Source organism: Oncorhynchus keta, chromosome 15 (assembly GCF_023373465.1).
Source record: "Oncorhynchus keta strain PuntledgeMale-10-30-2019 chromosome 15, Oket_V2, whole genome shotgun sequence".
Classification (NCBI taxonomy): domain Eukaryota; kingdom Metazoa; phylum Chordata; class Actinopteri; order Salmoniformes; family Salmonidae; genus Oncorhynchus; species Oncorhynchus keta.
In genome coordinates this window covers 46,351,279-46,378,357 of record NC_068435.1, presented here as the reverse complement: position 1 = coordinate 46,378,357, position 27,079 = coordinate 46,351,279, and the positions used below count along the sequence as shown (strand labels likewise).

Here is a 27,079-nt window from a genome sequence, read left to right as displayed (position 1 = left end):
TGCACCCTCCCTCTCTCTCCTTTCTCTCTCTCCCCTCTCCTTTGTTCCTGATTGGTTTTCTCTAAAGATAAATGGAGGCACAATTTGACATGTCCATGGACAAGAAGGCGACCATGAAAAAGAAGGCTGCGGGCGGAAGCGGATGTAGCCACATCACCGCGCCCAAAGCTGCCGCGTCCAATTGTAGGAGCAGCAACAGTGGCAATTGTGTTGACTCTGTCCCCGCTGCTGCTGCCAGTCAGAGCGCCCCAAGAGTGAAGCAGCTCGTCGTGGCCAGCAACGCAATCATGGACGAGGCGGAGGATGGTGAGGAGGAGTCCAAGTTTCAGCATCCGCGGCTGCGCCGAGCCGGGGGGAACAGCAGTAGCGGTAGTGGTGGAGGCGGAGGAGGTAGCATCAGAATGAAGAACTTTACGCCAGGAGGGGGAGCCGTGGCCACGGCTACCAGAAATAACTCTACAAACAACGAGCCCAGCCTACTGCAAGCGGAAAACGCGCCTGCTGCCACTGAGCCCACTGTAGCATCCAAAGCGATTGATACCACAACGTGTCTGGGAGATAATGCCGGGCGCGGCGAGACCAACAGAGTGGCAGGGGCGGAGACGTCTAGAGCCGCCGTCACACTCGAGGTTTTAAATGCGGCAGCAGGTGATGGTTGCAACAGCACCGCTCCAATTTCAAGAATGAAATGCAACAAAAACGGAGAATGCAGGAGGGACTCCGGGACCGGGAGCCTGCGCTCGATCATCTCCAACAAGACTGCCGGGGCGGGTAGAGCCGAAGACGGAGGGACCCTTAGGCGTGGTGCTTGTAACTCAGCCAGGGCCAGCATGGATGGCTCCATGACAATCTCCACCACGCAGGGCCACGGGGAAGTGGGCGCAAACCCCGGCATCACCCCGGTTTCCACCGGCGTCCCCGAGAAAAAAGACTCCAGGGTGTCCTTCTCCAACGCACCGAGCAGGAAAGCCTCCTCATCGCTGCACGGCTCGACCCAGACCCAGACGACCCAGCAGCCCAGGAATTCTGTCACCTTCCAGAAGCCCGAGGAGGGACCCCAGATCCAGACCGAGGATGCCGAGCCCGGCGGAAGCACCTTCATGCAGCGACAATTCAGTGCCATGCTGCAACCTGGAGTTAACAAATTCTCCTTACGTATGTATGGGAGTCAAAAGGCGGTGGAGAGGGAGCAAGAGCGGGTTAAATCAGCGGGCAATTGGATTATCCACCCCTACAGTGATTTCAGGTAAGGGTTAAGTGCTGCGGTTGGTATCTGTGAGTGTGCATGTTGGCATTGTCATGGAGGGCCTTTGTTTGGCCCCATAGCACCATCAACAAGTTAGAATGAGAATCCAGGGGCCCAAAAGTAGAATGCCTATTATCAATGTGCATTGTGCAACACAGTCTATTGTCATTAGTTGTTATAAACCAGACATGATAACCCATTTTGGCCCACCTGTTCTGGCTGGTATTTTAGCCTATACATTTCGATTACATTTTATTGAATGGAACCCATCTATGTAGTGATTTTCATTAAACAATAGGACATTAACAAAGACAGGTTTTTTAGTCGTGCTTTTTAGTATATTTCAAAGACAACCTGAGCGCAAAGCTTTTTGGCAAGGTATAGGCTTTATGAATAGCGATGATATCGTGTCCTTTCAAGGTTGTAAACAACAACCCTCTGTTGAATGTCTGGGATAACCAACCAAGCCTCGCATCGATCTCATTCAGAACAGTATGCTAATCTTAACCCAACATTATTAAATCACGCCAATTACTAGGCTATTTACCGTGGGGCTAGATTAAAATATGGCTTGTTTCGAGCCGATGTTAGCGTCGTGGCCGGCTGTGCTCTAGATCCTTGACTGACAGGACTGCCGGGGTGTGTGATGGACTCAGTAATGGAATGTCACCTTGAGCAAAGTGTGCTAAAACCTCAAGCATGCTCACTCGAGACATATCCGCTTCTATGACTCCCCAGATCAAGCATTTGAATAATGACGGGTTTGCTTTCCCCTATATCACGGTTTTATCAGCGATAAGGACAATCGACATCTCACGCCTTTTGACATACATATGTGGGTCCTCTCGCCTTTGAGAGGGTCATGTTGATTATGAAATGCTTTACTTTCGGGAAATGGGCCCATTGTATGCAGGGTCATAGAATTGCATCTTTGTGCCACTGAAGTTCGTGATAGACACATGGGCGCTTCCCTCCCTCGTTTCAGCACCACTCGCGAGTGGACAGCTCCCGTTTAACCAAGAGTGGAGCTGGCAGCTACTTTTAGCTACTTTCGATTCACACATCGCGCAGTTTCTGCTCGGCTCATTTTTACGTATCTGAACAAATAATGTTGATTCAATACAATACTTTATTGATACGTATCCAATATGTATAATTTGACTGTATAGTTTCGAAGAGAGACCAGAATTACAACACCAGAATTACAAGTCTCTCATAGGAGTAGGCATGCCCATAGTTCTCACAAATAGCGTCACCTACAGGGTTAATCAAATATGATATTATTGTGGTGTAAACTGCAGAGCTGTGTTCACTATCTCTAGGTACACGGTTAAGACCTAGTGCGTCAGTCGCAGTGTAATGACTCAGCGTTGCACCTGCAGCGAGCCCCCTATGACTGCCCGGCCATGAATACTCTTATCAATGAAAACAAGCCTACTAGCCCTGTACTTCTGACTGTCATCATCAGCAGCACCCAACAGTGTAACCCACTCTTTAAGCCTCGGCTCATTGGATTTTACTGAATTAGTTTGACCAAAATACTAGTACCATTTCACTTAAGCTATTTTCTTTTCCCATGCAGTTTATATAAATATTCATAAACCTGCAATTAAGGCATATGCTGCTACTGTTGTTGTTGATAAGAAAAACAACATAGGCCTATGTCTACTACAATAATAAAACGCAAATACATACACTACATGACCAAAGGTATGTGGACACCTGCTCATTGAACATCTCATTGCAATGTCTTGGGCAATAATATAGAGTTGGTACCCTCTTTCCAGCTATAACAGCCTCCACTCTTCTAGGAAAGCTTTCCACTAGATGTTGGAACATTTCTGTGAGGACTTACTTCCATTTAGCCATAAGAGCATTAGGGAGGTCGGGCATTGATGTTGGCTGATTAGGCCTGGCTCACAGTCGTCATTCCAATTCATCCCACAGGTGTTTGATGAGGTTGAGGTCAGGTCTTTGTGCAGGCCAGTCAAGTTCTTCCACACTGATCTTGACAAATAATTTCTGTATGGACCTTGCTTAGTGCACGAGGGCATTGTCATGCTGAAACAGGAAATGGCCTTCCCCAAACTGTTGCCAAAAAGTTGGAAGTACAGAATCATCTAGAATGTTATTGTATGCTAGTGTTAATATTTCCCTTCACTGTAACTCAGGGATTTATCCAGAACCATGAAAAACAGCCCCAGACTATTATTCCTCCTCCACCAAACTTTACAGTTGGCACTATGCACTTGGGCAGGTAGCGTTCTCCTGGCATCCGCCAAACCCAGATTCGTCCGTCGGACTGCCAGATGATGAAGTGTGATTCATCACTCCAGAGAACGTGTTTCCACTGCTCCAGAGTCCATTGGCAGCGAGCTTTACACCACTCCAGCTGATGCTTGGCATTGCACATGGGGATCTTAGGCTTGTGTGCGGCTGCTCAGCCATGTAAAACCATTTCATGAAGTTCCCGGTACACAGTTATTGTGCTAACGTTGCTTCCAGAGGCTGTATGGAACTCAGTAGTGAGTGTTGCAACTGAGGACAGATAATTTTTATGCGCTTCAGCACTTGGCGGTCCTGTTCTGTAAGCTTGTGTGGCCTACCACTTCGTGGATGAGCCGTTGTTGCTCCTAGACGTTTCTACGTCACAATAACAGCACTTACAGTTGAGCAGCTCTAGCAGAGCAGAAATTTGACGAACTGACTTGTTGGAAAGGTGGCATCCTATGACGGTGCCATGTTCAAAGTCACTGAGCTCTTCAGTAAGGCCATTCTACTGCCAATGTTTGTCTGTGGAGATTGCATGGCTCTGTGCTCGATTTTATACACCTGTCAGCAGCGGGTGTGGCCGAAATAGCCGAATACACTCATTTGAAGTGGTATCCACATAAACTCAGAAAAAAAAGAAACATCCTCTCACTGTCAACTGCGTTTATTTTCAGCAAACTTAACATGTGTAAATATTTGTATGAACATAACAAGATTCAACAACTGAGACATAAACTGAACAAGTTCCACAGACATGTGACGAACAGAAATGAAATAATGTGTCCCTAAACAAATGGGGGGGTCAGTCAGTATCTGGTGTGGCCACCAGCTGCATTAAGCACTGCAGTGCATCTCCTCCTCATGGACTGCACCAGATTTGCCAGTTCTTCTTGTGAGATGTTACCCACTCTTCCACCAAGGAACCTGCAAGTTCCCAGACATTTCTGTCGGGAATGGCCCAAGCCCTCACCCTCCAATCCAACAGGTCCCAGACGTGCTCAATGGGATTGAGATCCGGGTTCTTCGCTGGCCATGGCAGAACACTGACAGTCCAGTCTTGCAGGAAATCACGCACAGAACGAGCAGTATGGCTGGTGGCATTGTCATGCTGGAGGGTCATGTCAGGATGAGCCTGCAGGAAGGGTACCACATGAGGAAGGAGGATGTCTTCCCTGTAACGCACAGCGTTGAGATTTCCTGCAATTTACAACAAGCTCAGTCCGACGATGCTGTGATATACCTCTCCAGACCCTCCACCTCCAAATCGATCTTGCTCCAGAGTACAGGCCTCTGTATTCCTTTGATGATAAACGCGAATCCGACCATCACCCCTGGTGAGACAAAACCACGACTCGTCAGTGAAGAGCACATTTTGCCAGTCCTGTCTGGTCCAGCGACGGTGGGTTTGTGCCCATGGGTGACGTTGTTGCCAGTGATGTCTGGTGAGGACCTGCCTTACAACAGGCCTACAAGCCCTCAGTCCAGCCTCTCTCAGCCTATTGCGGACAGTCTGAGCACTGATGGAGGGATTGTGCGTTCCTGGTGTAACTCGGGCAGTTTTTGCTGCCATCCTGTACATGTCGCGCATGTGTGATGTTCGGATGTACTGATCCTGTGCAGGTGCTGTTACACGTGGTCTGCCTCTGCGAGGACGATCAGCTGTCCATCCTGTCTCCCTACAGCGCTCTCTTAGGCGTCTCACAGTACGGACATTGCAATTTATTGCCTTGATCACATCTGCAGTCCTCATGCCTCCTTGCAGCATGCCTAAGGCACGTTCACGTAAATGAGCAGGGACCCTGGGCAACTTTCTTTTGGTGTTTTTCAGAGTCAGTAGAAAGGCCTCTTAGGTGTCCTAATTTTAAGCTGTAAGTAAGTGTCCTAAGTAAGCTGTTAGTGTCTTAATGACTGTTCCACGGGTGCATGTTCATTAATAGTTCATGGTTCATTGAACAAGCATGGGAAACAGTCTTTAAACCCTTTACAATGAAGATCTGTGAAGTTATTTGGATTTTTACAAATTATCCTTGAAAGACTGGGTCCTGAAAAAGGGACATTTCTTTTTTTGCTGAGTTTACTTCTGTATATACAGTGGGGCAAAAAAGTATTTAGTCAGCCACCAATTGTGCAAGTTCTCCCACTTAAAAAGATGAGAGAGGCCTGTAATTTTCATCATAGGTACACTTCAACTATGACAGACAAAATGAGAAAAAAAATCCAGAAAATCACATTGTAGGATTTTTAATGAATTTATTTGCAAATTATGGTGGAAAATAAGTAATTGGTCAATAACAAAAGTTTATCTCAATACTTTGTTATATACCCTTTGTTGGCAATGACAGAGGTCAAACGTTTTCTGTAAGTCTTCACAAGGTTTTTACACACTGTTGCTGGTATTTTGGTCCATTCCTCCATGCAGATCTCCTCTAGAGCATGTTTTGGGGCTGTTTCTGGGCAACACAGACTTTCAACTCCCTCCAAAGATTTTCTATGGGGTTGAGATCTGGAGACTGGCTAGGCCACTCCAGGACCTTGAAATGCTTCTTACGAAGCCACTCCTTCGTTGCCCGTGCGGTGTGTTTGGGATCATTGTCATGCTGAATGACCCAGCCACATTTCATCTTCAATGCCCTTGCTGATGGAACGAGGTTTTCACTCAAAATCTCACGATACATACATGGCCCCATTCATTCTTTCCTTTACACGGATCAGTCGTCCTGGTCCCTTTGCAGAAGAACAGCCCCAAAGCATGATGTTTCCACCCCCATGCTTCACAGTAGGTATGGTGTTCTTTGGATGCAACTCAACATTCTTTGTCCTCCAAACACGACGAGTTGAGTTATTACCAAAAAGTTATATTTTGGTTTCATCTGACCATATGAATCAAATCAAATCAAATGTATTAATATAGCCCTTCGTACATCAGCTGATATCTCAAAGTGCTGTACAGAAACCCAGCCTAAAACCCCAAACAGCAAGCAATGCAGGTGTAGAAGCATGGTGGCTAGGAAAAACTCCCTAGAAAGGCCAAAACCTAGGAAGAAACCTAGAGAGGAACCAGGCTATGTGGGGTGGCCAGTCCTCTTCTGGCTGTGCCGGGTGGAGATTATAACAGAACATGGCCAAGATGTTCAAATGTTCATAAATGACCAGCATGGTCGAATAATAATAAGGCAGAACAGTTGAAACTGGAGCAGCAGCACGGCCAGGTGGACTGGGGACAGCAAGGAGTCATCATGTCAGGTAGTCCTGGGGCATGGTCCTAGGGCTCAGGTCCTCCGAGAGAGAAAAAGAAAGAGAGAAGGAGAGAATTAGAGAACGCACACTTAGATTCACACAGGACACCGAATAGGACAGGAGAAGTACTCCAGATATAACAAACTGACCCTCGCCCCCCAACACATAAACTACTGCAGCATAAATACTGGAGGCTGAGACAGGAGGGGTCAGGAGACACTGTGGCCCCATCCGAGGACACCCCCGGACAGGGCCAAACAGGAAGGATATAACCCCACCCACTTTGCCAAAGCACAGCCCCCACACCACTAGAGGGATATCTTCAACCACCAACTTACCATCCTGAGACAAGGCTGAGTATAGCCCACAAAGATCTCCGCCATGGCACAACCCAAGGGGGGCGCCAACCCAGACAGGATGACCACATCAGTGAATCAACCCACTCAGGTGACGCACCCCTTACAGGGACGGTATGAGAGAGCCCCAGTAAGCCAGTGACTCAGCCCCTGTAATAGGGTGACAAAAGCATGGATTCATTTTTCTGCATCTTATTGGACAGAAAGTTTCTGATTTTTGCAATGTTACGTAGATGGAAAAAAGCTGTCCTTGAAATGGTCTTCAAAAGAGAGATCAGGATCCAGAGTAACGCCGAGGTCCTTCACAGTTTTATTTGAGACGACTGTACAACCATTAAGATTAATTGTCAGATTCAACAGAAGATCTCTTTGTTTCTTGGGACCTAGAACAAGCATCTCTGTTTTGTCCGAGTTTAAAAGTAGAAAGTTTGCAGCCATCCACTTCCTTATGTCTGAAACACATGCTTCTAGCAAGGGCAATTTTGGGGCTTCACCATGTTTCATTGAAATGTACAGCTGTGTGTCATCCGCATAGCAGTGAAAGTTAACATTATGTTTTCGAATAACATCCCCAAGAGGTCAAATGTATAGTGAAAACAATAGTGGTCCTAAAACGGAACCTTGAGGAACACCGAAATTTACAGTTGATTTGTCAGAGGACAAACCATTCACAGAGACAAACTGATATCTTTCCGACAGATAAGATCTAAACCAGGCCAGAACTTGTCCGTGTCGACCAATTTGGGTTTCCAATCTCTCCAAAAGAATGTGGTGATCGATGGTATCAAAAGCAGCACTAAGGTCTAGGAGCACGAGGACAGATTCAGAGCCTTGATCCGATGCCATTAAAATGTAATTTACCACCTTCACAAGTGCCGTCTCAGTGCTATGATGGGGTCTAAAACCAGACTGAAGCATTTCGTATACATTGTTTGTCTTCAGGAAGGCAGTAAGTTGTTGCGCAACAGCCTTTTCTAAACATTTTGAGAGGAATGGAAGATTCGATATAGGCCGATAGTTTTTTATATTTTCTGGGTCAAGGTTTGGCTTTTTCAAGAGAGGCTTTATTACTGCCACTTTTAGTGAGTTTGGTACACATCCGGTGGATAGAGAGCCGTTTATTATGTTCAACATAGGAGGGCCAAGCACAGGAAGCAGCTCTTTCAGTAGTTTAGTTGGAATAGGGTCCAGTATGCAGCTTGAAGGTTTAGAGGCCATGATTATTTCTCCCAATCTTCTTCTGGATCATCCAAATGCTCTCTAGCAAACTTCAGACGGGCCTGGACATGTACTGGCTTAAGCAGGGGGACACGTCTGGCACTGCAGGATTCGAGTTCCCGGCGGCGTAGTGTGTTATTGATGGTAGGCTTTGTTACTTTGGTCCCAGCTCTCTGCAGGTCATTCACTAGGTCCCCCCGTGTGGTTCTGGGATTTTTGCTCACCGTTCTTGTGATCATTTTGACCCCACGGGGTGAGATCTTGCGTTCTTTGATCTTGGCCATAGTGGAGTTTGGAGTGTGACTGTTTGAGGTTGTGGACAGGTGTATTTTATACTGATAACAAGTTCAAACAGGTGCAATTAATACAGGTAACGAGTGGAGTACAGAGGAGCCTCTTAAAGAAGAAGTTACAGGTCTGTGAGAGCCAGAAATCTTGCTTGTTTGTAGGTGACCAAATACTGATTTTCCACCATAATTTGCAAATAAATTCATAAAAAATCCTACAATGTGATTTTCTGGATTTTTTTTCTCAGTTTGTCTGTCATAGTTGAAGTGTACCTATGATGAAAATTACAGGCCTCTCTCATCTTTTTAAGTGGGAGAACTTGCACAATTGGTGGCTGACTAAATACTTTTTTGCCCCACTGTATAATGTATTTTCTACACTGGAGGTGTACCAAAACAATAATTTACAACAATAATGCTCATTCTCATTCATGTAATAATAATATAATAATATTCATTCATCAATCATTAATTTTCATATTCCTTCAGGTTATGCTTAAATCTTATACCCCAACCTGAGCACACCATTCTGCCACCTCTGGTCTCTTGGCCGTCTCACCCCCACTGAGGGTCAGCTCCCGCTCAGCCCAGTCAAAGCTCTTCTCTGTCCTGACACCCCAGTGGTGGAACGAGCTTCCCCCTGAAGCTAGGACAGCAGAGTCCCTGCTCATCTTCCAAAAACAACTGAAACCCTACCTCTTCAAAGAGTATCTGAAATAAGACAGCTCAGTCTTACCCCCACCCTATAAAAACATAAATAAAATAAAATTGCATTTGTCTTTTCCTACTGACACTGACTTTGCTGGTAACTACTCTATTTAGGAAGAATGTACTTACTATGACTGTGATATGTAGTTGTCTAATCTTAATACGAATGCACTAACTGTTAGTCGCTTTGGATAAAAGTGTCTGCTAAATGACTGAAATGCAAAATGCAAATCGATATTAATCAGCTTAACATAACCCTTCAGCCTAACATATTGTAGGTCTTTGTAGTTTGCTTACGCACTCACCAGTTTTTGTTAGAAAGTCCCCAGTGCCTGTCCGTTTCCCTCCCTTGCCTCTATCACTCTGCTTTTGTCCTCTATTCTATCATTTTCCTCCACCTCCACCTCTCCCTCTCGCTTTTACCTTTCCCTCATCCACACACAAATGCACTCACTCCCTCACACACACACGCACACACACAAACTCTCCTCTCTCTCTCTCCCCCTTTCTCTTTCTCCAGGTTCTACTGGGATTTCACAATGCTTCTCTTCATGGTGGGTAACCTGATCATCATCCCGGTGGGCATCACCTTCTTCAACGACGGGACAACCACCCCTTGGATCATCTTTAACGTCATCTCAGACACCTTCTTCCTCATGGACCTGGTCCTCAACTTTCGCACAGGCATCATCATCGAGGACAACTCCGACATCATCCTGGACCCCAAAACCATCAAGAAGACATACCTGAAGACCTGGTTCATCGTGGACTTTGTCTCCTCAATCCCCGTGGATTATATCTTCCTGATCGTGGAGAAGGGGATCGACTCTGAGATGTATAAGACTGCCAGGGCCCTGAGGATCGTACGATTCACTAAGATCCTTAGCCTACTGAGGCTCCTGAGGTTGTCCCGGCTCATCCGCTACATCCACCAGTGGGAAGAGGTAGGACAACACTCCACACAGCCCCCCGAAATGCTTCATGGCCTATAATAATTATCATAATGGATTGCATCTATTCGTCACTTTTCACAATAGTTCTCAAAGATCTTGTAAGGGGGGGAACTCAAACTAGCCTCATCAACTATTTATTGTCCTGATGATAGGAGAAAGGATGATAACTATAGTATACACATAGCACCATTCTCCTGGAGCTTTGTAAGATGGAAACTCATCTGATCCACTACTAATGTGTAGTACACACTCACAGCATCGTGGCTACATAATACATGGTTTAGGATAGTCACCATAGATAACTATGCTAGAAAGCTACATGGCTATACTAAGTATACATATTGTCTGAGAGAAGGTACAGTAGGGAGGTGGGGCAGCATTGTATAGAAGCAAGATGAGATAGGCTCAAAGCAGCATCATGCAATTTCCCATGACAATAATGAAAATGATAATGGTTGGATTATTATTTTTTTTTACCACACTTCCACTGTAGGTCTAAAGTGCTTTACTCTAGATGTAAAGTGCTTTTACATTGTACAGTGGTCAACTCACCTCATCCACTACTAATGTGTAGTTACCCATGGGAGAAAGTAGGCTAACATCCCTACGTGACCCATGGGTTCAGGGTAGTCACTAGATGGCCATGCTAAAGAGGACAAGTGGCTATTGTCACGGAGGAAGTAGGCTAAGAGCCAGGATCGTGCTATTGCTGATGATTGTAATGAAAGAGGGTAGTGAATTGTAGGCAGTGATTTTGGGTAGTGATGGTTAGTGAATTGTGGGTAGTAAGTTTGGTAGTGAGTGGTAGTGAATTGGGTAGTCTAGTGGTTAGAGCGTTGGACTAGTAACTGGAAGGATTGCAAGTTCAAACCTCCGAGCTGACAAGGTACAAATCTGTCGTTCTCCCCCTGAACAGGCAGTTAACCCACTGTTCCTAGGCCGTCATTGAAAATAAGAATTTGTTCTTAACTGACTTGCCTAGTTAAATAAAGGTAAAAAAATAAATAAATTGTGCGACAGGTTGTCCAGACAAGGTGGAAAATCATAGAATGCTCTGCCAAGCATTAAACATTTGACAGGTATACCGCACTGTTCTGTACCCAGGACCTCTTGGTCCCACATCCATTTGGACTTCTTTATAGATTAATATCAAAGCAGACTTTCGTCTAAGTGCTGTCAGGTCCCTGAGTTCCATCTAAGAACTTTAGTTGTTGGCTGACAACCAATAAGCTGTTAAACAGTCTGGACCCAGCCCTGCCTGTGTTTGTTCCCAGTCGTTTGTCGAGGGCCAGGAGGTTTACTTTGCTGTTCTTGACCTGTGTGTTGTTGTTGGCAGGAGGGTTTAAACTTTAAAACACACTTTGCATCCTAATCACCATCAGTGCCGTCGCTGTCTCCCCGTTTGACCCGCGACTCCCAGAAGGCATCTGCTCATTTTGATAAGCAACATTTTAGAAGAGGCAAACACAGTTAATAAATGAAGAAGCCGAGGAGGAGCAGGTGGGGTGGTTATATGGCACACTGGAGGGGGTGCTCACTATGATTATATATCTGGCTAATTGTTATTATTATTATTATAATTCAGTTAGGCTAGCGTTCCTCGTAGGTTAGCCTTTAATTGTGCCACCATTTTCTGTCTCTTTGTTAGCTTCGGATGGTACTTGATTGATTGGTTGGTTTGTCCTTTGGCCATTACTAGTTATTCATTCATCTACAATATTTCTTTATTTTACCTTTAACTACGCAAGTCAGTTAAGAACAAATTCTTATTTTCAATGACGGCCTAGGAACAGTGGGTTAACTGCCTTGTTCAGGGGCAGAACAACAGATTTGTACCTTGTCAGCTCGGGGATTCGATCTTCTAACCTTTCGGTTAGAAGTCCAATGCGTTAACCACTAGGTAGCCTAATATACCTCTGCTCTATTCATTTCCCCCCTCTACTGTGTTCTCTTGGAGGGGCCTTGGTCTGTCTGGTCCGTCTATCTATCCCTCATCTCACACCGATGCCACAAAAGGTCTAATGGGGATAATGGGATCATTCTAACTTTTCTTTTATGAAAGTAGGCCAGGCATCGGGCACAAGCTGGCATTTTACAGTGGTGTGGATGGTGGATGCACTGGGCCCTGTGTGTGCCCCTTACCTTTGGATAATTGGATTTCTGAAGACATGATGCGACAAACAAAGAGAGCGATGCATGATGGTTAGAGGAGGATACTTGGCATGCATGGAAGAGGAGTGCTGAGATGGGTTGTTGTTAAATAGGCACAGACAGGCTTTATTTAACCAGGTAAGCTAGTTGAGAACAAGTTCTCATTTACAACTGCGACCTGGCCAATTTAAAGCAAAGCAGTCGACAGAAGCAACAACACAGAGTTACACATGGAATAAACAAGCGTACAGTCAATAGCACAATAGAAAAAAAAGAAAGTCTATATACTGGTCCTTCTGTAGCTCAGTTGGTAGAGCATAGCGCTTGTAACGCCAGGGTAGTGGGTTCGATTCCCGTGACCACCCATACGTAGAATGTATGCACACATGACTGTAAGTCGCTTTGGATAAAAGCGTCTGCTAAATGGCATATATATTATTATATTATATACAGCGTGTGCAAATGGCATTAGGAGGTATGGCAATAAATAGGCCAGAGTAGCAAAGTAATTACAATTTAGCAGATTAACACTGGAGTGATAGATGAGCCGATGATGATGAGCAGATGATGGTGTGTAAGTAGTGATACTGGTGTGCAAAGAGCAGCAAAGTAAATAAAAACAATCTGGGGATGAGGTAGGCAGATTGGGTGGGCTATTTACAGATGGACTATGTACAGCTGCAGCGATCGGTTAGCTGCTCAGATAGCTGATGTTTAAAGTTAGCGAGGCAAATGTAAGTCTCCAGCTTCAGCAATTTTTGCAATTCGTTCCAGTCACTGGTAGCAGAGAACTGGAAGGAAAGGCGGCCAAAGGACGGTGTTGTTTTTGGGGATGACCAGTGAGATATACCTGCTGGAGCGCGTGCTATGGGTGGGTGTTGTTATCGTGACCAGTGAGCTGAGATAAGGCTGAGCTTTACCTAGCATAGACTTATAGATGACCTGGAGCCAGTGGGTCTGGTGATGAATATGTAGCGAGGGCCAGACAACTAGAGCATACAGGTCGCAGTGGTGGGTGGTATAAGGCGCTTTGGTAACAAAACGGAAGGCACTGTCATAGACTGCATCCAATTTGCTGAGTAGAGCATTGGAAGCTATTTTGTAGATGATATCGCCGAAGTCGAGGATCGGTAGGATAGTCGGATAGGATGGTTTTACTAGGGTAAGTTTGGCGGTGTGAGTGAAGGAGGCTTTGTTGCAAAATAGAAAGCCGATTCTAGATATGATTTTGGATTGGAGATGTTTGATATGAGTCTGGAAGGAGAGTTTTCAGTCTAGCCAGCCACCTAGGTATTTGTAGTCGTCCACATATTCTAGGTCAGAACCGTCCAGAGTAGTGATGCGAGTCGGGCGGGCGGGTGCATGCAGCGATCGGTTGAAAAGCATACCTTTTGGCTAGCGTTTAAGAGCAGTTGGAGAGTGTTGTATGGCATTGAAGCTCGTTTGGAGGTTAGTTAACACAGTGTCCAAAGAAGGGCCAAATGTATACAGAATGGTGTCGTCTGCGTAGAGGTGGATCAGGGAATCACCCACAGCAAGAGCAACATCATTGATATATACAGATAAGAGAGTCGGACCGAGAATTGAACCCAGCGGTACCCCCACAGAGACGGCCAGAGGTCCGGACAACAGGCCCCCCGATTTTACACACTGAACTCTGTCTGCGAAGTAGTTGGTGAACCAGGCGAGGCAGTCATTTGAGAAACCAAGGCTATTGAGTCTGCCGATAAGAATACGGTGATTGGCAGAGTCGAAAGCCTTGGTCAGGTCAATGAAGACGGCAGCGTAGCCTAGTGGTTAGAGCGTTGGACTAGTAACCGTAAGGTTGCGAGTTCAAACCCCCGAGCTGACAAGGTACAAATCTGTCATTCTGCCCCTGAACAGGCAGTTAACCCACTGTTCCCAGGCCGTCATTGAAAATAAGAATGTGTTCTTAACTGACTTCCCTGGTTAAATAAAGGTAAAATTAAAAATTAAAAAAGACGGCTGCACAGTACTGTCTTTTAACAATGGCGGTTATGATATCGTTTAGTACCTTGAGCATGGCTGAGGTGCACCAGCTCGGAAACAGGATTGCACAGTGGAGAAGGTACAATGGAATTCGAAATGGTCAGTAATCTGTTTATAAATTAACTTGTCTTTCAAAGACTTTAGAAAGGCAGGGCAGGATGGATATAGGTCTGTAACAGTTTGGGTCTAGGTTTGGGTCTATAGTGTCACCCCCTTTGAATTTGACTGTGGCAGCTTTCCAATCTTTAGGGATCTCGGACAAAACGAAAGAGGTTGAACAGACTGGTAATAGGGGTTGCAACAATGGCGGCGGATAATTTTAGAAAGAGAGGGTCCAGATTGTCTAGCCCAGCTGATTTGTACAGGTTTTGCAGCTCTTTCAGAACATCTGCGATCTGGATTTGGGTGAAGGAGAAGCTGGGGAGGCTCGGGCAAGTAGCTGCGAGGGGTGTGGAGCCGTTGGCTGGGGTTGGGGTAGCCAGGAGGAAAGCATGGCCAGCCGTAGAGAAATGCTTATTGAAATGTTCGATTATCATGGATTTATCGGTGGTGACCGTGTTCGCCAGCTAGGAGGAGGTGCTCTTGTTCTCTATGGATTTTACAGTGTCCCAGAACTTTTTGGAGTTAGAGCTACAGGATGCAAATTTCTATTTGAAAACTGGAGGGCCTCAGGGAATGAGTCCTTCTAGTGATTATATTTTCACACAGAAATGCTGAGAATACGCCTCAAATTGTTTTCTATTACTGCTTCCCTTTGGTTATCTGTTTTCCGTCAGGAAGAACATTGACACTGTCCATGGTGCTGATTAGAGCTGTTGGGTTCTGGGAATAAGAAAATATACTTATTCATGTCGCTGATGGAGTGCTGAGGTAGAGAGGGTCTACACCAGAAGTTAAGGGTTACAGGAGGAAGGTATGTAGTCTGTGCAACTAAGCTTGGAATGTGTTGAGTTCAGGGAAGCGATTACATGTGGCGGTCATTTGATGAGGAGAGACGGGTGGAAATCTTAGAAACTAACAATGTCACTGAGGGAAAGTTACATTGTGTCAGGATATGTCATTGTTAGCCATCAAGTATCCTCTGGAAGGAGAAGAGACACGGTCTGGTATCAATAACCATGACAGCCTTGAGTTGGGGAGGAGTGATCACTTTGGGGTAGAGATCAGGTTAGATGATGTGAGGAAGAACCGATATCACTAAGGTTCTGTCTAGCAATAGAGATGCATTGGCTGTTCTGTTGTGGAGGAGGAAACTCAGCTTAAGATAAAAGATTAAATACCAGTGCTCGTGTGAAATGTTTTTTTGTACGAATTACAGCTGTGTTGGTTAAGCTTCTCTTGTGTTCGTGAGTTATTTACTCAAAATTAGAACCTAACAGAGCCATACAGTTTGCCAATCAGCTACATGTTGGCACCAAGCGTTCCATTAAAGTAGCATTCTAATCTGCATTCTCTGTAGAATGTAATTGTCTTGGAACCTGTGGGTGCCAACACGCTGCTCGTTCGGATCCTATATCTTAAACCGAGTTAGCAGAACTCTGTATACTGTTAATATGGCTCTGGTACTGTATATTTAGAAATCAAATCAAATCACATTTTTATTAGCATTACAGTGAAATGCTTACTTATGAGCCCCTAACCAACAATGATGCAAAAAAAATATGGATAAGAATAAAAAATAAAAGTAAGAAGTAATTAAAGAGCAGCAGTAAAATAACAATAGCGAGTCTATATATAGGGGGGGTACCAGTAAAGAGTTAATGTGCGGGGTTAGTTGAGGTAGTATATACATGTAGGTAGAGTTATTAAAGTGACTATGCATAGATGATAACAGAAAGTAGCAGCGGTGTAAAAGAGGGGGGCAATGCACATATAGTCTGGGTAGCCATATGATTAGATGTTCAGGAGTCTTAAGGCTTGGGGGTAGAAGCTGTTTAGCAGCCTCTTGGACCTAGACTTGGTGCTCTAGTACCTCTTTCCGTGCGGTAGCAGAGAGAACAGTCTATGACAAGGGTGGCTCGAGTCTTCGACAATTTTGGGCCTTCCTCTGACACCACCTGGTATATAGGTACTGGATGGCTAAATGACTTAAATGGATGGCAGAAAGCTTGGCCCCAGTGATGTACTGGGCCATTCACACTATCCTCTATAGTGCCTTGCAGTCGGAGGCAGAGCAGTTGCCATACCGGGCAGTGATGCAACCAGGATGCTCTCGATGGTGCAGGTGTAGAACCTTTTGAGGATCTGAGGACCAATGACAAATCTTTCAGTCTCCTGAGGGGGAATATGTTTTGTCGTGCCCTCTTCACGACTGTCTTGGTGTGCTTGGACCATGTTAGTTTGTTGGTGATGTGGACACCAAGGAACTTGAAGCTCTCAACCTGCTCCACTGCAGCCCCGTCGATGAGAATGGGGCGTGCTCGGTCCTATTTTTCCTGTAGTCCACAATCATCTCCTTTGAGTACAGTATTGTTCCCTGGGGTACAAAGATCAAAATCCACATGATGTACCTTCAGAGATACACTTGTGATCTCACATGGTACTGTACGGTAATGCATAAGAAAGGTACATATTTGTACCCACCAAAAGATACAATGATGTTTTTGCCACTTAAAATGAACTAACAACTTTGTCACTGTGGTGGCACCATAAAAGGCCAATTAGTACCATAATCATTATCATTATGATATTTTCATGCTCCACTGCAGGTAGATTTTTTAGAATTGTTTTAAATATCAGGGTTTTTGCATTTACATTGATTAATCAATCTTATGCTACACAGAGATAAACAACAACAAAAAAATCTAAATTAATCCATTCATTTATTTTGAATTTTTGTACCCTTTACTGAAATGGTTGTTCCAGTTTAAATGCCTTAGGAAGTCTCCTCACAATGTCCCTAACCCATGGCAGTCATTCTGAATGCAGGTTGCAGGTGAATAAAAATTCCAGCTGATGGAAAGCCTAACTCTGGCTGGATTCCAATAGGAATTGCACATCACTTTGCATGCCAGTATAATGTGACTTGTAGGTAGGGTCGCAAAATCCTGGTAACTTTCCCAACATTCCCAAGTTCTTCCAGAAATCCCAGTTGTAAGATTCCTGGAAATGTGAAGAAATAAGCAAGAAATCCACTATCCTTCAACCAGGATTTCTGGAAAATCTGGGAATTTGGGAAAAGTTACCGGAATTTTGCAACCTTGCTTGCAGGACTGATTGTATCATGGTAAAAGTAGGCCTCAAAATAAGGCCCTATAAAGAGTTTAGTTTTAATGATAACATTTGCCTAGGAACTAAGTTAGTGAAGGACACAGGATTGAAAAAAAATGAATTCAACAGCCGTGTCGCTGTCACTAACAAGTATAGTCATGGAGGGGTAACACTACAATGCACTTGAAAAGGCATGGCACACTGGGAAATTATATTGGAGGCATGGCTTAGTGGGGGTGTAGCTTTTAGATTTTTGGCCACCCGTGAGTGTTGTACCAGTTTAAGTGGTCTATGGTAGGGATACATTTTAGCCACTTACAAGGAACAAATGACTTTGTCAATGTAGTGGTTCCTTATAAAGGCTAAATGTACCTTTTATAAAAGCACACCTTTGTACCTGTGGACTATATGTAAGAAAGGTACTATCTGAGTTATGAACTGGGGTACAATTATGTACCTACAGTATATCTGTCACGTGTGCTCACTTTCAGACCTCTAGGCCACCGGGCTGCTCATTATGGCGCACACCTGTCACCATCGTTACGCGTACCTGCGCGTCATAAGACTCACCTGGACTCCATCACTTCCCTGATTACCTTCCCTATTGTGAGGACGTTGGTAAAATAAAAAATGCAGAGTCAGGCGCAGGACACAGTTCTGAGTAATCATCCAAAATTTACTCCAAAATAAGTACGATTCCAACAAGGAACAAATACAATAATCCACAAGCACGAACAACGACAACCCAAATGACAAACAAACATTTGCACAAAACAGAGAGGGAAATCAGAGGGTTAAATAAGGAACATAATTAATGGAATGGAAACCAGGTGTGTATGATCAAGACCAAACAAAACGAAAATGAAACATAGATCAGTGGTGTTTAGAAAGCCGGTGATGTCGACCAACGAATGTCGCCCGAAGAAGGAGAGGGACCAACTTTGGCCCGAATTCATGACACCTATATATGTCCCTCCCTTTGGTTCCTTCCCCATGCGTTATTGTTTCTGTTTCATGTCTGTTCTGTTACGTTCTGTCCTTTATTTCCTTTGTTTTGTCTTTATTTAGTATGGTCAGGGCGTGAGTTGGGGTGGGCAGTCTATGTTTGTTTTTCTATGTTTGGTTTCTGTTTGGCCTAGTATGGTTCTCAATCGGAGGCAGGTGTCGTTGGTTGTCTCTGAGTGAGAATCATACTTAGGTAGCCTGGGTTTCACTTTTGAGTGGTGGGTGTTTGTTTCCGTGTGAGTGTTTGTCGCCACACTGTACTGTTTCGGTTTTCGGTGATGCACGTTGTTTTGTTCTAGTGTTCTGTTGTTTTTTTTCCGTATTAAACATAATGGACACTTACCACGCTGCGCATTGGTCCTCTGATCCTTCTCGCTTCTACTCCTCCTCGTCAGCGGAGGAATGGCGTTACATGTGCGTTGTTGGTGTTTCTTGTTTTGTATTATGTTGCGTTTATTTATTAAGACACTCTTCCCGACGCTCAGCGCACTCGTTACAATATCTAGAGGTACAAAGGATGACCTGACAGGGTACCACCCCAGTGACAAGTGTTTGTACCCCTTTAGGAACAAAAATAATAATACATCTAACAGTGTGTCTGACCCTCTCCTCCTCAGCCGGTTAACATGTCACTAATCACGAGTTGACCTCTAAGCAGCAGTTGGACTCTTTATAAATAGATGTGATGAAGTGCAGTATTTTGTCAGTTTCCAGCTCATATTAGACACCAACTGTCACAAGGCCTGAAAGGTTAAAGTGGCATTTCGAAATATCAACTGGTGATTCATGTTCAATCACAGCCCTTGCAGAGATACTGTATGAGGACAAAGTCATCGGTCAGTGACTGTGAGTTAGCAATGCACCATACTCTGACTAAACTGCATTTCGTTTTCCAACTTGTATTTTCTTAATACTTCCTCAGGGGTCATTGCAAGGTGATTGTCCTTGCGGTCAGTTTGGTTTCTTGTGCAGAAATACAGATGTATATGTTTTGGTGAATTTAGTCTAGTTGGGCATAGAGAAGCATAGACAGATTTTAGCTGGTCACCCAATGATTTCAGCCATCACACCAAAGTACTAATAGATGGAGGGCTTAAGTGACAATAATGATCATTGGCTGGCTAAAGTGACAACCTTGTGTCTGAAGATGATTGATAAGTGAGATGACGTATCAGGAATCCTGATGGTTTCCTGTCCATCACATAGAGAGAGAGTGTGTGTGTTTGTCTGTGCCTACAGACTTGTGTACTGGTATGTGTTAGTGTGGTAGTGAGTGAGAGACTCCTGTCATGTGTGTTACATCTCTGATTGATGTGTTGTACCTGGCTGTAACAAATGTCTGCTCTGTTCCTGCTGTGTCTGATGGGGAGCTGTCTTTCCTCTCTCATTAATCATGCTTGGTATGGTCCAACGATACAGCAGGCAACATGGTACTGTCTTCTCATTTAATCCTGCTTCTAGGACTTGTCATCTTGATCACTAGAGAATTCTGCATTAAACTCTTAAGGATCTCTATAGATCAGTGTCCCAACCGTGGAACATTTGAGCTAATGTGCGACAATTTCCCAAGACATAGACATACCTGGTATTGGCAGAAAGCTTAAATTATTGTTAATCTAACTGCACTGTTACAGTAGCTATTACAGTGAAAGAATACCATGCTATTGTTTGAGGAGAGTGCACAGTTGTGAACTTGAAAGTTATTATTAAACCAATTAGGCACATGTGGGAAATCTTGACACAACATTTTGAACAGAAATTCAATGCTTCATTGGACCAGTCTAAAAAGTTGCACATACACTGCTGCCATCTAGTGGCTAAATTGCGCCTGGGCTGGAATAATACATTATGGTCTTTCTCTTGCATTTCAAAGATGATGGTGCAATTTTTTTTTGTATTATCTTTTACCAGATCTAATGTGTTATATTATCCTACATTAATTTCACATTTCCACAAAGTTCAAAGTGTTTCCTTTCAAATGGTATCAAGAATATGCAGGTCCTGAGCTACAGGCAGTTAGATTTGGGTATGTCATTTTAGGTGAAAATTGAAAAAAAGGGAGGTTTTAAACATGAAATCTCAAATGAAACAGAATTCCGTGACTGTGATTCTGTCTCTCGCTAGCTTTCTCTCTGTCTATTTATCTCTTTCTCTCTCACTCTCTCTCTTTATTTCTCTCTTGCACAGATACACACACACACACACACACTCACTCACTCTCGTCCTTTCTCGCGGCTTGAACTAATTCTCTGTTTCTCTATCTCTGTTTCAGATCTTCCATATGACCTATGACCTGGCCAGTGCTGTGATGCGTATCTTCAACCTGATTGGTATGATGCTGCTACTGTGTCACTGGGATGGCTGTCTACAGTTCCTGGTTCCCATGCTGCAGGACTTCCCCTCAGACTGCTGGGTCTCACTCAACAAGATGGTGGTATGTGTTTGATTCATAACATCATTTACATTCATAAGTAAAACCAGCGAGTAGAGAGGCAATAGGAAACATCAGTCATGAGCCATTCATGAATCCGTTCTTATTCATAAACAATAAGAATAGTCTCCAACACTTACACAATACACATATCAGTGGTATTTAGTAACCACAGAGGCATTTCATAAGATTAGGCTCAACGCTTGCTTTAATACAGATACTCTAGTTGATTTATCGATTGCTCAAAAGACCTTCATCTAATTGCTCTTGATGAAAGCTTCCTGATGAAGGCTTATTGGGAAAACACATCAATGTGTTTTAACTAGAAATCAATCCAATGAGTTGGATTGATTGATGGTTGTTTGAACTGTCTCCTGTTAGAACAGTCAGCCAGTGAGCCAGACACAGCCAGCAGAGCCATCTAAGGACGAGCAAGGGAAAGCCCTCTCGTTCTCTCACCGGGGTGGGGCGATGACAGGAAAGATTAAAGGGGTGAAATGGGAATGTGTCCGGGCAGCTGGCTCCTTTGTTCCTGTCTCTCTTCTCTGAGAGATAAAAGCCCGCTGTTTATACACTCTTAGAAAAAAGGGTTCCAAAAGGGTTCTTTGGTTGTCCCCATAGGAGAACCCTTTTTGGTTCCAAGTAGAACTCTTTTGGGTTCCATGTAGAACCAACCCTCTGTGGAAAGGGATTTACATGGAACCTAAAAGGTTTCTACCTGGAACCAAAAGGGTTCTCCTATGGGGACAGTCGAAGAACCATTTTAGGTTAAATAGAACCTTTCTTTTCAAGAGTGTAGGTCCGTCCGTCAGCTCAGCCTTTTACAGACCCATGGAAAACTGCCCTGTCTCCCAGGCCCTAGCCACGAGGCACAGCTCTAAATGGGGTTTTAAACGGATTGGGTTCTGTTCCTCTGCCGCCATTGGGCCTGTAAATCTCGTACATTTTCTGTTAGTTAAAATTTTTCCTGCAGGGAAGATGTTGAAGTGTGTTCCTTTTTATGAACGTACAGAACTAATACCCCATCAAATGAGTCCCCCGGTGGGCCTTAAAGCAATGAGAAGAGAAAACAAGTCTTTTCCTTTCATCCAAGTTGTGAAGGAACAAATCTTGGTTTGGGATGTTCGATTGAATTATGCTAGACTGTTATCTGTGCTGTGTTTTCATCTGTTTGATGTTTAAAATCAGGTCAGTTGATTGAGAAAGGTGATTACGACTTTGGCTCTGCTTCCCAATCTTACAACCTTGTGAAGTATTGCAGGGTTCAGGTGAGGGGTCAAGTGACCAGAATAGATATTAGTTGATCAGTTGATTGACCAGGTAACCATAATCTGAAAGGCTTGTTTGGGAACGGCTTGTTTGGGAAAGGCTTGTTTAAGAATGTGATGAGAACAGTGAGGATCATGTGGATCGGCCAGGACACTCTCTCTAATGAAAGGTTCAGAACATCACATCCCTCCTGTCAGGAGCGTTATTGTCAGTTCCCATAATTTTGATGTTAGACTGTAATAAACCTGCATAACCTTCTCTGCCAGATACTTAATGTCATTCATATGACAACCCAACACATGCATTCTGACTGGCCACCTCAAAGCAAAAACTCAGAGTTTACCCTTCTATGATAGACAATTAGGGGTCCTGAGGACTGTGTTGTATACTGTATAAACTCCCACATGATACTCTCTCCCACCCTGACAACTAACCTAGCTCTGGCAGGCCGTTGACTCCCCCCCCCGTAGTATAACCAAGGCCGGGATCTCTCCAGAGGGCTGTCACTCTTTAGCGAGCTGCCCAGGTTGGCAGGATGCAGTGTTCCCGAGGCTACCTGAGACCTCCCTCCTATTGAGTGGCTGGCTACTCGTAATATTATCTGTATCTGCTGCAGTATCTGCTACTGTGTAGCAGCCAGGACATCCATCATCACTACTAGACCTACACACGCTAAAGTACAGGCCAGTGGACGTGACAGGAGGGCACACAGGCAGTAACTCATGGAGGGCGAGGTGAGGCGGATGGGGGCAAGGACGGACGGGTTGTAACCCTTTTGAAGGGTATAAACTGCCTGTTCCCTTCTTTGTTGAATGGATGACGTCACATAAGGCTAATAATTCAATCATAGAGCTGTAGAATTCCAAAATACACAATCTAGAACCTAAAGGGGTTCTTTGGTTGTCCCCATAGGAGAACAATAGCAATTACCATGGCAATTAAGCATCGATTATTGAACATTTTAAAAAGACGAACGTTACAACCACCAGGGAACGCTGATCAATTCTAGTCCGTTCTATCAATTTTAATTCTATGTTGGGAGGGATCGTGGATTAACAGTGAGAGATAGTTTGTTTTTCCTCAGCAGAGAGAAAGAGCCATGCGTCACAGGAGTGAAGGGGCTAAATGGATAATGATATAGCGGCAGCAGCAGCAAACAGACAGTCAGGCTTTCAGAACTGTAATTATTGGTGTTGATTAAACACTACCGTAAAGAACAGACGTGCTTAATTGAAACGACTGGCCAAGAAATAGAGGCTCTTGTGTACCTTTAGAAAAACTGCTTCCTTGAGACGTCAGTCTCTGCCACAGGAGACTGGTGAATGGAGGAAGGCTCCTAATGGCTTGAATAGATTAATGGAATGGCATCAAACACATGGAAACCATATGTTTGATACCTTTCCATTTATTCCATACCAGCCATTACAATGAGCCCGTCCTCCGATTTTAAAGTAACACCAGCCACCACTTCCCTCTATATGTGCGTTACTGCATATACAATTACTAGTCTATCCCACACGGCAAAAACTAGTTGAATAGACATTGTTTCCACATAATTTCAACCCCCAAAACCTATGTGATGACATTGAATCAATGTGGAAAACTGATTGGATTTGCAAGAAGAAAACATAACGGCATTTCATATTTTTAACCTAAATCCAATGATGGTGAGGTTTATTTATTTCACATTGAATAACAACTCAACCAAATGTAAATCAAAACTAGATATTGAGCGGATGTCTGTGCCTAGTGGGATTGGACTAGTATTCAGTATCAGGGTGGGCTAAAGTGAGTTTCAGAGTCCGTATCCAACGCTGCATAATTAACTGTGATCAGACCCCCAACAGGTACCGAGTGGAAACAGTCATTTGAAATCAGTGAAGGATTTAGATATGAGTTTGTTGTCACTGTCTGAGAGAGAGGCAAGACAAAGGAAGAGATCATATCTAGCCCCATTAGCTGGTCTTGGTTTTGAGTGTGTGAATAATTCCACCAAAGTCATATGTTCCTGCATGTACAGCAGGGGGTGTATTGGTGGCTATGTGACAGTGCAAGGGGTTTTACACTGTCTAGGGCAGCGTTTCCCAGACTCGGTCCGTTGCACGTTTTGTTTTTTGAATCAGCTGTGTAGTACTAGGGCAAAAAACTAGATGTTCACCCCTTGGGGTCTGGAAAACACTGCCTATGCCGGACCTCCTAGACCAATGATTTAAAGGCAAAGGAGACAGATGCGCAGTGAAAACAAAGAGGCTTTTATTAAGAAAAGGCTAATTAAATCCTGGCTCTTTCAGAGCTCTACAGGGTCTGATGTTAAATGTAGAAAACAAAACAAAGTCAACAGGACTAGCCAACAGCTTAAACTCTGCTAATCATATCAGTCCTAGCAATACCTCGTGTGACGTGTGCTCTCCCCCAAAATGAGCGCTGCACACCTTTAAATCTTTAGGCTGTCAATTAGAGGGCTGGCACTCTCATTAAGGGAACAACGTTCAGCTGGAGCTTGTTCCCCTAGCCCTGCTGTACCACAAGCCAATACATTCTAACATATGGAGAACTAGGGTTTGCCAGAAAACAACATATTGAAACTAACAGCAACATGGGAACAAACAATTTTGTATAGACTATGTATATGATAAAGGGTATATTGGCAAGCAAATTCATCATATAAAGAGAAAGGTTAGCTAAGCTTCTACCACATTGCATGTGGAGTTCAGTAGTTCCATGTTATAATAATAGTGTCTCTCTGGCCTTATCTACTGTACTGTTCCTCTGTGGAACCCAAGTAACCCTATTAGACATATCCATCAGAGCTGCTGTTTCCCTTCCAAAAACACCATACAAATGGATCCAGACTCCCACACTAGACCCCATCATCATCGAGGCAGAGGCAGAGATAGATAAAAAAGAAAAAAAGGATGCCACTCTTCCTCTGGTGCTGGGAATGAATGGGCTCGGAAAAGAGGATGTCTGGCCTTCTGCTCACAGATTAAACAAATATATTACAATGTTGTGTTCTCCTCCCAGTGGTTTTGATGGAGGGAGAGCGATGAGGCATGAGGGGGGCAGAAGGAGAGAGAGAGAGAGATGGCCTGGCCGTCTCTGTCTGTGGCTGGTCACTGTAAATTCAGTCAAGCTAGTGTAATAGAGCCTGCGGCTGCAGACAGGGTTGGACTGTCGGCTTCATAACGTGCTGTACTATATCTGCTGATATTTGCTCAGCTTATCGCTCCCCAACTACACGTGTTGATTGTCTCTCGTTGGCTCTCTCTCTTTACGTGCCTCTTATGGTCAAGCAAAGCCCTGGCTCCCTTTTTGTTCTGAGATAATATATGACAATGTGCCCGCGCAAAGCAAACATACATCTCTGTGTTCTGGGTTCTTTTGTTTGCCTGTGTTGGCTGTGACCCAGTTCCTTTGCGGTGAGGTTGACTGTTTTAAAATATATATATTTTTCACCTTTATTTAACCAGTTAGGCCAGTTGAGAACAAGTTCTCATTTACAACTGCGACCTGGCCAAGATAAAGCAAAAACAGAGTTACAAATGGAATAAACAAACACACAGTCAATAACACAATAGAAAACATCTATATACAGTGTGTGCATATTAGGTAAGATTAGGGAGGTAAGGCAATAAATAGGCCGTAGTGGCGAATTATTTACAATTTAGCAATTAAACACTGGAGTGATAGATGTGCAGAAGATGAATGTGCAAGTAGAGATACTGCGCTGCAAAGGAGCAAATAAATAAATACAATATGAGCTAGTTGGATGGGCTATTTACAGATGGGCTATGTACAGGTGCAATGATCTGTGAGATGCTCTGACAGCTGATGCTTAAAGTTAGTGAGGGAGATATGAGTCTCCAGCTTCACTGATTTTTGCAATTCGTTCCAGTCATTGGCAGCAGAGAACTGGAAAGAAAGGCAGCCAAAGGTAGGAATAGGCTTTGGGGTTGACCAGTGAAATATACCTGCTGGAGCGCGTGCTACAGGCGGGTGCTGCAATGGTGACCAGTGAGCTGAGATAAGGTAGGGGCTACCTAGCAAAGACTTATAGATGACCTGGAGCTAGTGAGTTTGGCGACAAATATGAAGCAAGGGCCAGCCAACGAGCGCATACAGGTCGCTGTGGTGGGTAGTATATGGGGCGTTGGTAACAAAACGGATGGCACTGTGATAGACTACATCCAATTTGCTGAGTAGTGTGTTGGAGGCTATTTTGTAAATGACATCGCTGAAGTCAAGGATCGGTAGGATAGTCAGTTTTACAAGGGTATGTTTGGCAGCATGAGTGAAGGATGCTTAGCTGCGAAATAGGAAGCCTATTCTACACAAACCAAAACAGCAAGGCATATTGACATTAGAGAGAGGCATGCGTAGCTGAGTGATCATAGGGACCCGGGGGTATCTAGGCGAGCTGGAGACACACCAATTCAGACAGCTAGTGGGCTGGGGCTAGCAGGCTAGCAGAAGGGCCTTAGCTGAACGTCGCGATGGAAGAAGTCTGTTGTAGTCCCCTCGGACGGTTGCGTCGGCAGACCAGTTGTGCTGGATCGGCAGGCCTCCGTGTATGTAGTAAAAGGGTCCAGGCCAATTGGCAAAATAGGTATTGTATCCCAAGAAATTGGCTGAAGGTCCTCTTCAGCTAACAGTCCGATATGCTCTAGTGCTACTAGCCGTGGCTTGCGGGCCACGGTGGGCCTACAGGGGACATCTCGACGGAGGAG

At 44.4% G+C, this 27,079-nt stretch overlaps 1 protein-coding gene across 1 annotated transcript in view; it reads left to right on the top strand.

Moving 5' to 3' along the window:
• The window catches only part of LOC118395063 (potassium/sodium hyperpolarization-activated cyclic nucleotide-gated channel 2-like), a 53,632-nt gene continuing 26,553 nt past the window's right edge, over positions 1-27,079 (top strand). The window contains exons 1-3 of the mRNA XM_035788848.2: positions 1-1,246; positions 9,844-10,267; positions 20,925-21,086. Of these exons, the coding sequence (XP_035644741.1) occupies positions 72-1,246; positions 9,844-10,267; positions 20,925-21,086 (1,761 nt within the window). The 5' untranslated portion in view covers positions 1-71. The remainder of the gene's footprint in view (positions 1,247-9,843; positions 10,268-20,924; positions 21,087-27,079) is intronic.